This window comes from Salvelinus alpinus, chromosome 12 (assembly GCF_045679555.1).
Source record: "Salvelinus alpinus chromosome 12, SLU_Salpinus.1, whole genome shotgun sequence".
NCBI lineage: Eukaryota > Metazoa > Chordata > Actinopteri > Salmoniformes > Salmonidae > Salvelinus > Salvelinus alpinus.
Window position 1 is genome coordinate 37,290,546 of NC_092097.1, and position 13,733 is coordinate 37,304,278.

The 13,733-nt window shown below is 40.2% G+C and overlaps 1 protein-coding gene across 1 annotated transcript in view; it reads left to right on the plus strand.

Annotated features, from left to right (window-relative positions):
- The first annotated feature begins 412 nt into the window (after positions 1 to 412).
- Positions 413 to 13,733, plus strand: part of LOC139536041 (potassium voltage-gated channel subfamily B member 1-like) — an 88,548-nt gene continuing 75,227 nt past the window's right edge. Inside the window, exons 1-2 of the mRNA XM_071336149.1 lie at positions 413 to 786; positions 4,909 to 5,591. Coding sequence (XP_071192250.1) covers positions 5,016 to 5,591 — 576 coding nt within the window. The 5' untranslated portion in view covers positions 413 to 786; positions 4,909 to 5,015. The remainder of the gene's footprint in view (positions 787 to 4,908; positions 5,592 to 13,733) is intronic.

Sequence of the window (13,733 nt, forward strand, 5' to 3'; positions counted from 1 at the left end):
TCTGAATTAATTGTTTGTGTTGCTTGTGTCTCTCAAGACTAAATGCCTTGAATGAAGTGCACTTCATAATAGTCATAGTCATGGCAAATTAAACACATTCAGGGGGGTTTAGGTGACAGAATTCATTGCAATATTTCAACAAATAGTAGGCCTACATCTGTCTGGATGAATGGGAGGGCATTATTAATACTCCCTCTCTAGGGTTGGTTGTGTTCGTATGGATTGGAAAGCGATTCTTGAATATAGTGTACCACATAATCTCTTGCCTTGGAATCATTGATTGGTCGTTTCCACCAGCCTGTGCTGGCATTTTTGTACCAAACAACATGTTATATTGTGACGAATACGATTGCAGCTCCTTGGTTCTGTTACGTAAGGGTTAAACGCATCAACGTGAAGCTGGGCAGTGAAGCTGCTTGCCGCGCCGCGTTTCGACCTTTTGCGCTAGAGTAGCATACCAGTCGCGCCGCCCTACTCCCAGACAGGAGATGGGGAAGACCCTGGTGCGGAAAACCGTGTCATAACATACTTGTTGATCTTCTCTATTAAAATAGGCGGTCGTCATCCTAGACGGACTAAATCAGTGTATAGGAGGATTCTTATCTAACCATACGGCGGAGGAGATATAGAGTGCCACGGAGGCAACACCGTTTGAAACGGAATGGGTCACAAACCGTGCCGAGAGTAGGCTAATAAACCTAATGCCGTTTCCTCCTTTTTCCTCGGATATTTAATGTTTTCAACTCTGCCTCTTGCTACTGTCTGATGAGCCAACCTAAAGTTAAGGTACGCGGGACTGAGGCTTGTTCCATATATTCAAATAACAGGTTGTATTTGTTGTTCTCCTTTATAAAACAAGTATTGCTAAATGGTTATATTGCTATTGTTATCAACGTAATATCATTATTTTTAATACGGAAATATTGGGGCCTGCTATATATGAATATCATGTTAGGCTACACCAAGGATGATATTAATGGGCAACAAACACCTATTGAATGGGCAAAACGCAAAATGCAAATCAACATTGAGGAATTGTCCATCAGAGCAGGGGAAATGGTACAGCATTAAAATCCTGTATTTTTGAAGATGCACATTAGGACGTTGTGTAGCCTATACAACTCTCACATAGTCAGATCAATAGACAATTACAGATACATTTGGTTATTTCGGTTTTCAACAATGGTTGATGAATGCACAATATTGACATCCTGGGAAAAAACAGGCCAGGTAGAAGACGATATTTTATTTTATTAATATTTCACCTTTATTTAACTAGGCAAGTCAGTTAAGAACAAATTCTTATTTACAATGACGGCCTACCAAAAGGCAAAAGGCCCCGTGGGGGCCTGGGATTAAAACAAATAAATAAATACAATATAAATATGGGACAAAACACACATCACAACAAGAGAGACAACACAACACTACATAAAGAGAGACCTAAGGCAGCTACACTATGTGTATTAAAGTAGTCAAAAGTTTTGTATTTGGTCCCATATTCTTAGCATGCAATGATTACATCACAGCCAAGTCACCCGTGACACAAGTCAGTATTCGACTGATGACTTTGGGAGATGACATGGAAACCTGCCACTAGGGGACCTCTGATTCCAATGGTTGCAAGTTCAAATCCAGTCTCTGATTCCAAAGGTAGCAAGTTTGAATCCTTGATAGAAAGTAATTATTTATTTTTTGTTTTATGTCTATCCAAAAACTTAACCCTTACCTTAACCATTCAGAGTTAATGCCTAACCTTAACAATTTGAAGTTAACTTCTTAGTGATCCCTTTGTGCACCAATCCGGGATTGATTTGACAACACCCAGTGAAATAGCAGTGCGCCAAATTATAAAACAGAAATACTCATAATAATAATTCATGAATCATACATGTGTTATACATCGGTTTAAAGATTAACTTCTTGTTAATCCAGCCACCATGTCAGATTTCAAAAAGGCTTTACGGCGAAAGCAAACCATGCTATTATCTGAGGACAGCACCCCATCAAACAAACACATGAAAATCACATTTCAACCCGCCAGGCGCTACACAAAAGTCAGAAATAACGTTATAATTCATGCCTTACCTTTGAAGATCTTCTTCTGTTGGCACTCCAATATGTCCATTAAACATCACAAATGATCCTTTTGTTCGATAAATTCTGTTGTTATATCTCCAAAATGTCCATTTATTTGGCAAGTTAGTTCCAGAAAAACACCGGTTCCAACTCGCGCAACATGACTACAAAGTATCTAATATAGTTAGTTACCTGTAAACTTGATTCAAACATTTCAAACAACTTTCCTAATCCAACTTTAGGTATTTTTCAATGTAAATAATCGATAAAATGTAATACCGGACGAAAACAAAGTGGAGCGAGCTTTCAGGTCGCGCGCCCCAACAACAACAGTACACTAGACTCGACCCTCGTTCTGAACAGCCCTACTTCTTCATTTCTCAAAGGAAAAACATCAACCAATTTCTAAAGACTTTTGACATCTAGTGGAAGCAATAGGAACTGCAAGCAAGTGCCTTAGAAATCTAGATCCACATAGAAAACCCATTGAAAAGAGAGTGACCTCAATTTTTTTTTAATATGCATATCCTAGCTTCTGGGCCTGAGTAGCAGGCAGTTTACTTTGGGCACACTTTTCATCCGGACGTGAAAATAGTGCCCCCTAGCCTTAAGAAGTTTTAATGCCTGTACTTAACCTTAAACATTTTGAGTTCATGCCTAAAGTTAACCTTAAATACTTCAACATTTTGTCACTTGGAACAACTTTGAAATTTGACATTTGAGAAACGTGGATGTCTAATTCCGACGCGGTAGTACATCAACCTTGTGACTCTACAAACTTGTTGGATGCATTTGCTGTTTGTTTTGGTTGTGTATCAGATTATTTTGTGTTCAATAGAAATTATTGGTAAATATTTTATTGTGTCATTTTGGAGTCACTTTTATTGTAAATAAGAATCTAATATGTTTCTAAACACTTCTAAATTAATGCGCTGCTACCATGATTACAGAAAGTCCTGAATGAATCGCGAATGATGATGAGTGAGAAAGTTACAGATGCACAAATATCATACCCCCAAGACATGCCAACCTCTCACCATTTAAAAAACAGAGCTTAGCATTTTTTTGGGTGGTGGGGGGGGGGGGGGGGGGGGTGGTTGATATCTATGCCTCTAACTTTCTCCCTCATCATTATTCACAATTATTTCAGGATTATCTGTAATCATTGTATCGGGATTATCCGTAATCATGGTAGCAGTATTATTTCAAAACCAAAGTGCTGGACTACAGAGCCAAAACTACAATAAATGTGTCACTGTCCTAATACTTTTGGAGCTCGCTGTACATACTGCAGAGAGCAAATCAATTGTGTAACTTCTTTGAAACAACAGTATTGATGTAGGACTTGATTGTCTGGAATGGAAAATACAGTAGTCTACCACATTTTTTGTATCCTCAAAACAGAAAGGATAGGCCTACATCCTATCCATGCATGTACTATGCATGTTAATGTGTTCTGTTCAGTTGTTGAACATTGCTGCTTTGATTTTGAAACCATCATTTGAATACAAATGCATGCAAATGGTTCATTAGTGAGGGAGGAACAGAGCATGCCGCAACATCCATATTCAACCGGAATATGGATGGATAATAATCTCAAATGCATCATTACAGTTGATGGTTATATAGCTAGCGAATTTTTGCCAAATTAGCATAAACATAACATCAGTCAAAACAAGACATGGGATCAAGAACAAGATAAAACTAGCTGAAAGAGCTACCTACGATTTCCTATATGGCAGCTTTTTGACATTGTTGCTAGCTATCTGGCCTTCCAGAATCACAACACATGGACTATTGAATCGCGTGCATAATTTTCGTGACGTTGTCACCTAACCCGTCTGTACAGCCAGGGGTGTAAAGTACTTAAAGTACTTAAGTAAAAATACTTTATAGTACTACTTAAGTCGTTTTTTTGGTGTATCTTTACATTAATTCACTATATTTTTTCCAACTTTGACTTTTTCTTCACCACAACCCTAAAGAAAAGAATGTATGTTTTACTCCATACATTTTCCCTGACACTCAAAAGTACTCGTTACATTTTGAATGCTTAGCAGGACAGGAAAATGGTTCAATTCACACACTTAACAATCCCTGGTCATCCCTACTGCCTCTGATCTGGCAGACTTACTGAACACAAATGCTTCATTTGTAAATTATGTCTGAGTGTTGGAGTGTGCCCCTGGCTATCTGTAGATAAAAAACAAGAACATTGTGTCATTTGGTTTGCTTAATATAAGCAATTTTAAAGGATTTATACTTTTACTTTTACTTTTGAAACTTAAGTATATTTAAAACCAAATACTTTTAGACTTTTACACAAGTTGTATCTTACCGGGTGACTTTCACTTTTATTTGAGTAATTTTCTATTAAGGTATCTTTACTTTTACTCTAGTATGACAATTGGGTATTTTTCCCACAACTGTCTACAGCAACTTGAACAGTGTACCATTAAATATTTAGAAGCATGCTTATTTTCCCAAAGTGAACTCGCCCTGGTTCCTTTCACGCAGTCGAGTGAACAGTGCACGCTGTCGTTTCAGCACCAGTGCAGAGTGGACATCGCTCACTTGAGCCGCTGCCACGTCCCCACTCACTATTCACAAAAAGCGTGTGGACAGGACAGCACTCTCAGTCTGAGTGTATTACCATCATCTTTCTATTCACTCCTTTGATTAGGCGATAAGCCTGTAGCATGGCTCGAGAAATGTTCTGACTATAGGTCACTGTGACTGCCTGGACTAACGGCTCTATTTTGAAATCTTGTCATTGACATTTTTCTTATTCTCAATCTCCTCTCTTTTTTTCCCTCCTTCTTCCCCCAGATTCAAGGATGAAAGAAAACAAGTACAAATGTAGACTGTAACTTCTCCCCGTCCGGATCTTGCCTGTTGGACAAATTGGAACTCGGTGGAACTCTCGTTAGTTCAAAATGGAGAAATCCTCAACGGGATTGAATAAGAATGGCTCGCGATCGACCGCATCGCTACCCCCGGAACCGGCAGACATAATCCACAGCAAGTCATGCTACCGCCGGGTAAGGCTCAACGTTGGGGGTCTTCCACATGAGGTCCTCTGGAGAACGTTGGATAGATTACCACGCACCCGGTTAGGGAAACTACGAGACTGCAACGCCCACGACTCACTCATGGAGGTATGTGACGACTACAACTTGGACGAGAACGAGTACTTTTTCGACCGGCACCCAGGGGCGTTCACGTCCATTTTGAACTTCTACCGGACCGGTAAGCTCCACATGATGGAGGAGATGTGCGCCCTGTCGTTTAGTCAGGAGCTGGACTACTGGGGCATAGATGAGATCTACCTGGAGTCCTGCTGCCAGGCCAGGTACCACCAGAAGAAAGAACAGATGAACGAGGAGCTCAAAAGAGAGCAAGACACCTTGAACGACAGAGAGGGAGAAGAGTTCGACAACACGTGTTGTGCTGAGAAACGAAAGAAACTCTGGGACCTTCTGGAAAAGCCCAGTTCGTCTGTCGCAGCCAAGGTAACCTTTCATTCTAAATATCATATGTGGACAGTATGCCTTTAACTTGTTTATCATGACTTATTTTTATTGATAAAAATGCTCCACGTTATAGCAGTGGAAGAGAGAGAGAGGGAGAGAGAGAGACAGAGAGAGAACTGATTAATTAAACATGTGTGACTATTGACTAAATCAATAAATTAATCAGAATTAAGAAAGTCAATCAGAAAACAGTCATAGCTTCTGTGCGGTCATGATGGGTTTATTTATATTAGGGCCTTATCGGGCCTGCTGAAATACAATCACTGTTCCTTTGCTGTGTTATATCAACGTAATCCCAACCATGAGCCCCAGTAGTGATGTGATCAGGTGTAAACTGGAACGGATGAGCTCAGCCAGCACTGCTCATTACTTCTTCCTCTAAGGCCATGTCAGGAGGGCTCAGCTAGAGCTAGCTTTCTTCAACACTGCAGACATTCACGCTGCTCAGAGAGAGAGAGAAGGGGGAGAGAGAGAAGCGGAGAGGTACAGAGATGGAGAGGGAGAGACAGAGACATACAGTAGGTATAGGTATTGAGTACACACAGCAGAACACTGAATATTACCTGGAGAAGCGACCTGGGGGAACAGAGCAAAGAAGTGTGTCTCTCACTCCCATCTGGTTCGTAGCTGGACTGGAGGGATCAAACATAATGCTCCCTCCTGCTAATGACATTTAAAGGGTTAGTAGTACTCACTGCCTTGTTTGCAGACCTGGGTTCAAATTATATTTGAAATCTTTCAAATACTTAAGCTGTGCTTGATTAAATTTGCCTGGCACAATGGAATAGGCAGGAAAGTGCAATCGCCATCCCATTTGGCAAGTACAAGCTAATTAAAAGTATTTGAAAGATTCTCCCTCCACCACCCCTTCTCATGATGTGAAAAGGAGCACACACTTGTAAAGGGGTTACCATGAATTTGACAGTAGCTTACAGGCAGCTCGGTGGGAAATAAAATTCTGTATTTCATATTAGAGTACACCTAATGTACAGTACTATAAATGCAGTATCAAAGCAAGTACTGTGTAATGACACACAGTACAAAACCATACAATTGGCTGTATTATACTGTCAAAAATGTAATAAAAAAGTAAATACTACCATAATTGGAATGAATGAATGGATGAATGAAATCCATTGAGGGGGAGGGGTTAGTATTTCACAGTATTTTCCTGTAATTACAAGAGATTGTTGCAAGCAGGTTGGATGTTAGGTAAAGTGTTGACACATTACACTATGTTACAGTACATACAGTACAAGTCAAAAGTTTGGACACACCTACTCATTCCAAGGTTTTTCTTTATTTTTACTATTTTTTGCATTGTAGAATAATAGTGAAGACATCAAAACTATGAAATAACACATATGGAATAATGTAGTAACCAAAAAAGTGTTAAACAAATCAAAATATATGATATATTTGAGATTCTTCAAAGTAGCCACCCTTTGCCTTGATGACAGCTTTGCACACTCTTGGCATTCTCTCAACTAGATTCACCTGGAATGCTTTTCCAACAGTCTTGAAGGAATTCCAAAATATGCTGAGCACTTGTTGGCTGGTTTTCCTTCACTCTGCGGTCCAACTCGATGCAACATATATAGCCTTGTACAAGGCATGCCTCAAAATATGTTATTGAGCCAGAAACAACAATACCATACACCCACTAATGTTCAAAAGTTTTTTTGCCCGCCAAAGGTATGGTACGGTACTGTATTCTGTGCGTTGGAATTACAGTACCATTCGAAATACAGCAATGTTTTGCTCCGCCCACATCATTTCCCCACAATGCTTTCGAATTTACAGTTTGCTGCAGTAAAACGTTTCAGAGTATTTTACTGTTGATAATACGCTAAATTAGCACACACTGCTTTATTGTTCGACCTGAAGCTGTTCTTGCCTTGTCTCGGAAATAGAATTAGAGCAGGAGTCGATGTCAGCTGCTGAAGCTTTATAGGAAGTAGCTACGCTACTGTATATGTGAGAGCTGTCAGTACTTTACAAACAGGCTGTGGAGTAGATGAGATCAGTGAGTATAGTGTATCAGCGTAATGACTCGTTCACATAGGCATCAAGGAGATGCAACATGGATGTTTATCAGGTTAACTTGAGGTTATGTTGTAGTGCTACTGTAAGATTGTAAGTAGGTTGATCTTATAACGTTCTGTCTTAGTTATTCTGACATTGGCAATTGACCTCTCTTCAATCACATCTCTTCAATGAATAAGTCAATGGAGAAACTTCAGGCTGGTCAAATTCCCTACCTAATTAGACATTATTGATATCTTGTAAGCTATTGATATTAGAAGTATTGAAATCTCTATCGTGAGGGTTAGATTATTTTTTACACCAGTACTTCCATTGAAGGCAGGCTGACTGTGTAGTTAACAACCCATTGACGTAATGTCTTGATGTAATGCCTGGCTGCAGCGCTTTCGGTCAGATAGCCGTTTGGCCATACTGTAAATGTATGTCACTCCTCGGAGTCTCTGGAGACTTGTAATGTGTGTGCCAGGAAATACGGCAGCCTCTACACAATATGTGGGAGTGTTTATCAATTCCTAATTAGTTTAAAAGGACAAATTAAAACCACAAACCTACACTACTGAAAGCATTAATATAGCTGATGCATTTCTCCTACCAACCTTGTTTCAGTTTGCAAACTGTGTACACTGTGGGCATGTTGAGTTGAGTTTCACCAGCACCTTAATAAGCCCCAAGCCCTTCTGCTTGACTTCACCTGTGTCCCTGTGAACGTACCACTCTCCTTGGCTAATGGTGTGATCATCGAACACACACACACACATACGCACACACACACACACAGTCTTGTACATCTAACCTTGTGGGGACACACAATTCAGTCCCATTCAAAATCATATTTTCCCTAACCCCTAAACCTAACCCGTACTCTTACCCTAACCTTAACCCTAACCTTAACCGAAAAACCTAACCCTAAACCTAAAACTAACCTTAGCTCCTAACCCTAACCCCTTAATCTAATTCTAACCCTAACACTAATTCTAACCTTAACCCTAAACCCCATAGAAATAGCATTTGACCTTGTGGGGACTAACAAAATGTTCCCAGTTGGTCAAATTTTTGTTTGTTTACTATTCTTGTGGGGGCTTACAAGAATAGTTAAACACGTCCACACACACACACACAATAACCCATCAACAGATGGTCACCTGGCAACAAGAATATTATTTTATTATCTTTATAAAAGGGGTAGTCACAGAACGTCAGTTTGTGTGTGTGTGCGTTTGTGTGCATGTGTGCGAGTTTGAGTGTGGGTGTACTGTATCCATGTTTGTGTATGTGAGAGAGACAGAGAGAGACAGAGAGACAAAGAGACAGAGAGAGATTGAGAGAGAGCGTCACACATCATTCTGACTCTTGCATTACTTAGTTAGCCCATGCCAGTGGCTGCTGTTCAAGCACTAAGATGTGTAATTACATTTTTAATTGAGTTTTAAACATTAATGCAGAAGAGGTGCAGTGACCTTCAGTACTCTTCACTTACTGTAAGCACGTGTCCCCAGTCAGTATACAAGAGAAAAATGTAAAACATTGATGCTATTTATGTCTGTGCCTGACTTACCTTGTCCTTCCTTTAACATCTCTCCCTTCTTATTTTCTCTTCCTATCACTCTCTCTCTCTCTCTGAGTCAATGATTTTTGCATGAAGTCAACATTTATTCGGTCTTGATAATATGAATAACCTTAGAGGGAATATGTACTATCTCTCTCTCTTTCTCTTTGACTCTCTCTCTCTCTTTCTCTGAGTCAATGATTTTGGCATGAAGTGAACATTTATTCGGTCTTGATAATATGAATAACCTTAGAGGGAATATGTACTATCTCTCTCTCTCTCTCTCTCTCTCTCTCTCTCTCTCTCTCTCTCTCTCTCTCTCTCTCTCTCTCTCTCTCTCTCTCTCTCTCTCTCTCTCTCTCTCTCTCTCTCTTTCTCTCTTTCTCTCTCTCTCTCTTTCCATCTCTATCTCTCTCTCTCTCTCTTTCCATCTCTATCTCTCTCTCTCTCTCTCTCTCTCGCTTTCCATCGCTCTCTCTCTCTCTTTCCATCTCTCTCTCTCTCTCTCAATTCAATTCAATTCAAGGGGCTTTATTGGCATGGGAAACATGTGTTAACATTGCCAAAGCAAGTGAGGTAGATATTATACAAAAGTGAAATAAACAATACAAATTAACAGTAAACATTACACATACAGAAGTTTCAAAACAATAAAGACATTACAAATGTTATATTATATATATACAGTGTTGTAACAATGTACAAATGGTTAAAGCACAGAAGTTAAAATAAATAAGCATAAATATGGGTTGTATTTACAATGGTGTTTGTTCTTCACTGGTTGCCCTCTCTCTCTCTCTCTCTCTCTCTATCTCTCTCTCTCTCTCTCTCTCTCTCTCTCTCTCTCTCTCTCTCTCTTTCCATCTCTCTCTCTCTCTCTCTCTCTCTCTCTCTCTCTCTCTCTCTCTCTCTCTCTCTCTCTCTCTCTCTCTCTCTCTCTCTCTCTCTCTCTCTTTCTCTCTCTCTCTCTCTCTCTCAATTCAATTCAATTCAATTCAATTCAAGGGGCTTTATTGGCATGGGAAACATGTGTTAACATTGCCAAAGCAAGTGAGGTAGATATTATACAAAAGTGAAATAAACAATACAAATTAACAGTAAACATTACACATACAGAAGTTTCAAAACAATAAAGACATTACAAATGTTATATTATATATATACAGTGTTGTAACAATGTACAAATGGTTAAAGCACACAAGTTAAAATAAATAAACATAAATATGGGTTGTATTTACAGTGGTGTTTGTTCTTCACTGGTTGCCCTTTTCTTGTGGCAACAGGTCACAAATCTTGCTGCTGTGATGGCACACTGTGGAATTTCACCCAGTAGATATGGGAGTTTATCAAAATTGGATTTGTTTTTGAATTCTTTGTGGATCTGTGTAATCTAGGGGAAATATGTCTCTCTAATATGGTCATACATTGGGCAGAAGGTTAGGAAGTGCAGCTCAGTTTCCACCTCATTTTGTGGGCAGTGTGCACATAGCCTGTCTTCTCTTGAGAGCCATGTCTGCCTACGGCGGCCTTTCTCAATAGCAAGGCTATGCTCACTGAGTCTGTACATAGTCAAAGCTTTCCTTAAGTTTGGGTCAGTCACAGTGGTCAGGTATTCTGCCACTGTGTACTCTCTGTTTAGGGCCAAATAGCATTCTAGTTTGCTCTGTTTTTTTGTTAATTCTTTCCAATGTGTCAAGTAATTATCTTTTTGTTTTCTCATGATTTGGTTGGGTCTAATTGTGCTGTTGTCCTGGGGCTCTGTGGGGTGTGTTTGTGTTTGTGAACAGAGCCCCAGGACCAGCTTGCTTAGGGGACTCTTCTCCAGGTTCATCTCTCTGTAGGTGATGGCTTTGTTATGGAAGGTTTGGGAATCGCTTCCTTTTAGGTGGTTGTAGAATTTAACGGCTCTTTTCTGGATTTTGATAATTAGTGGGTATCGGCCTAATTCTGCTCTGCATGCATTATTTGGTGTTCTACGTTGTACACGGAGGATATTTTTGCAGAATTCTGCATGCAGAGTCTCAATTTGGTGTTTGTCCCATTTTGTGAAATCTTGGTTGGTGAGCGGACCCCAGACCTCACAACCATAAAGGGCAATGGGCTCTATGACTGATTCAAGTATTTTTAGCCAGATCCTAATTGGTATGTTGAAATGTATGTTCCTTTTGATGGCATAGAAGGCCCTTCTTGCCTTGTCTCTCAGATCGTTCACAGCTTTGTGGAAGTTACCTGTGGTGCTGATGTTTAGGCCGAGGTATGTATAGTTTTTTGTGTGCTCTAGGGCAACGGTGTCTAGATGGAATTTGTGGTCCTGGTGACTGGACCTTTTTTGGAACACCATTATTTTGGTCTTACTGAGATTTACTGTCAGGGCCCAGGTCTGACAGAATCTGTGCAGAAGATCTAGGTGCTGCTGTAGGCCCTCCTTGGTTGGTGACAGAAGCACCAGATCATCAGCAAACAGTAGACATTTGACTTCGGATTCTAGTAGGGTGAGACCGGGTGCTGCAGACTGTTCTAGTGCCCGCGCCAATTCGTTGATATATATGTTGAAGAGGGTGGGGCTTAAGCTGCATCCCTGTCTCACCCCACGACCCTGTGTGAAGAAATGTGTGTGTTTTTTGCCAATTTTAACCGCACACTTGTTGTTTGTGTACATGGATTTTATAATGTCGTATGTTTTACCCCCAACACCACTTTCCATCAATTTGTATAGCAGACCCTCATGCCAAATTGAGTCGAAGGCTTTTTTGAAATCAACAAAGCATGAGAAGACTTTGCCTTTGTTTTGGTTTGTTTGGTTGTCAATTAGGGTGTGTAGGGTGAATACATGGTCTGTTGTACGGTAATTTGGTAAAAAGCCAATTTGACATTTGCTCAGTACATTGTTTTCATTGAGGAAATGTACGAGTCTGCTGTTAATGATAATGCAGAGTATTTTCCCAAGGTTACTGTTGACGCATATTCCACGGTAGTTATTGGGGTCAAATTTGTCTCCACTTTTGTGGATTGGGGTGATCAGTCCTTGGTTCCAAATATTGGGGAAGATGCCAGAGCTAAGGACGATGTTAAAGAGTTTTAGTATAGCCAATTGGAATTTGTTGTCTGTATATTTGATCATTTCATTAAGGATACCATCAACACCACAGGCCTTTTTGGGTTTGAGGGTTTTTATTTTGTCCTGTAACTCATTCAAGGTAATTGGAGAATCCAATGGGTTCTGGTAGTCTTTAATAGTTGATTCTAGGATTTGTATTTGATCATGTATATGTTTTTGTTCTTTATTCTTTGTTATAGAGCCAAAAAGATTGGAGAAGTGGTTTACCCATACATCTCCATTTTGGATAGATAATTCTTCGTGTTGTTGTTTGTTTAGTGTTTTCCAATTTTCCCAGAATTGGTTAGAGTCTATGGAGTCTTCAATTACATTGAGCTGATTTCTGACGTGCTGTTCCTTCTTTTTCCGTAGTGTATTTCTGTATTGTTTTAGTGATTCGCCATAGTGAAGGCGTAGACTCAGGTTTTCCGGGTCTCTATGTTTTTGGTTGGACAGGTTCCTCAATTTATTTCTTAGATTTTTGCATTCTTTATCAAACCATTTGTCATTGTTGTTCATTTTCTTCGGTTTTCTATTTGAGATTTTTAGATTTGATAGGGAAGCTGAGAGGTCAAATATACTGTTAAGATTTTCTACTGCCAAGTTTACACCTTCACTATTGCAGTGGAACATTTTACCCAGGAAGTTGTCTAAAAGGGATTGAATTTGCTGTTGCCTAATTGTTTTTTGGTAGGTTTCCAAACTGCATTCCTTCCATCTATAGCATTTCTTAATGTTACTCAGTTCCTTTGGCTTTGATGCCTCATGATTGAGTATTGCTCTGTTCAAGTAGACTGTGATTTTGCTGTGGTCTGATAGGGGTGTCAGTGGGCTGACTGTGAACGCTCTGAGAGACTCTGGGTTGAGGTCAGTGATAAAGTAGTCTACAGTGCTACTGCCAAGAGATGAGCTATAGGTGAACCTACCATAGGAGTCCCCTCGAAGCCTACCATTGACTATGTACATACCCTCTCTCTCTCTCTCTCTCTCTCTCTCGCTCTCTCTCTCTCTCTCTCTCTCTCTCTCTCTTTCCATCTCTCTCTCTCTCTCTCTCTCTCTCTCTCTCTCTCTCTCTCTCTCTCTCTCTCTCTCTCTCTTTCTCTCTCTCTCTCTCTCTCTCTCTCTCTCTCTCTCTCTCTCTCTCTCTCTCTCTCTCTCTTTCCATCGCTCTCTCTTTCCATCGCTCTCTCTTTCCATCGCTCTCTCTCTCTCTCTCTCTCTCTCTCTCTCTCTCTCTCTCTCTCTCTCTCTCTTTCTCTCTCTCTCTCTCTCTCTCTCTCTCTCTCTCTCTCTCTCTCTCTCTCTCTCTCTCTCTCGCTCTCTCTCTCTCTCTCTCTCTTTCCATCTCTCTCTCTCTCTCTCTCTCTCTCTCTCTCTCTCTCTCTCTCTCTCTCTCTCTCTCTCTCTCTCTCTCTCTCTCTCTCTCTCTCTC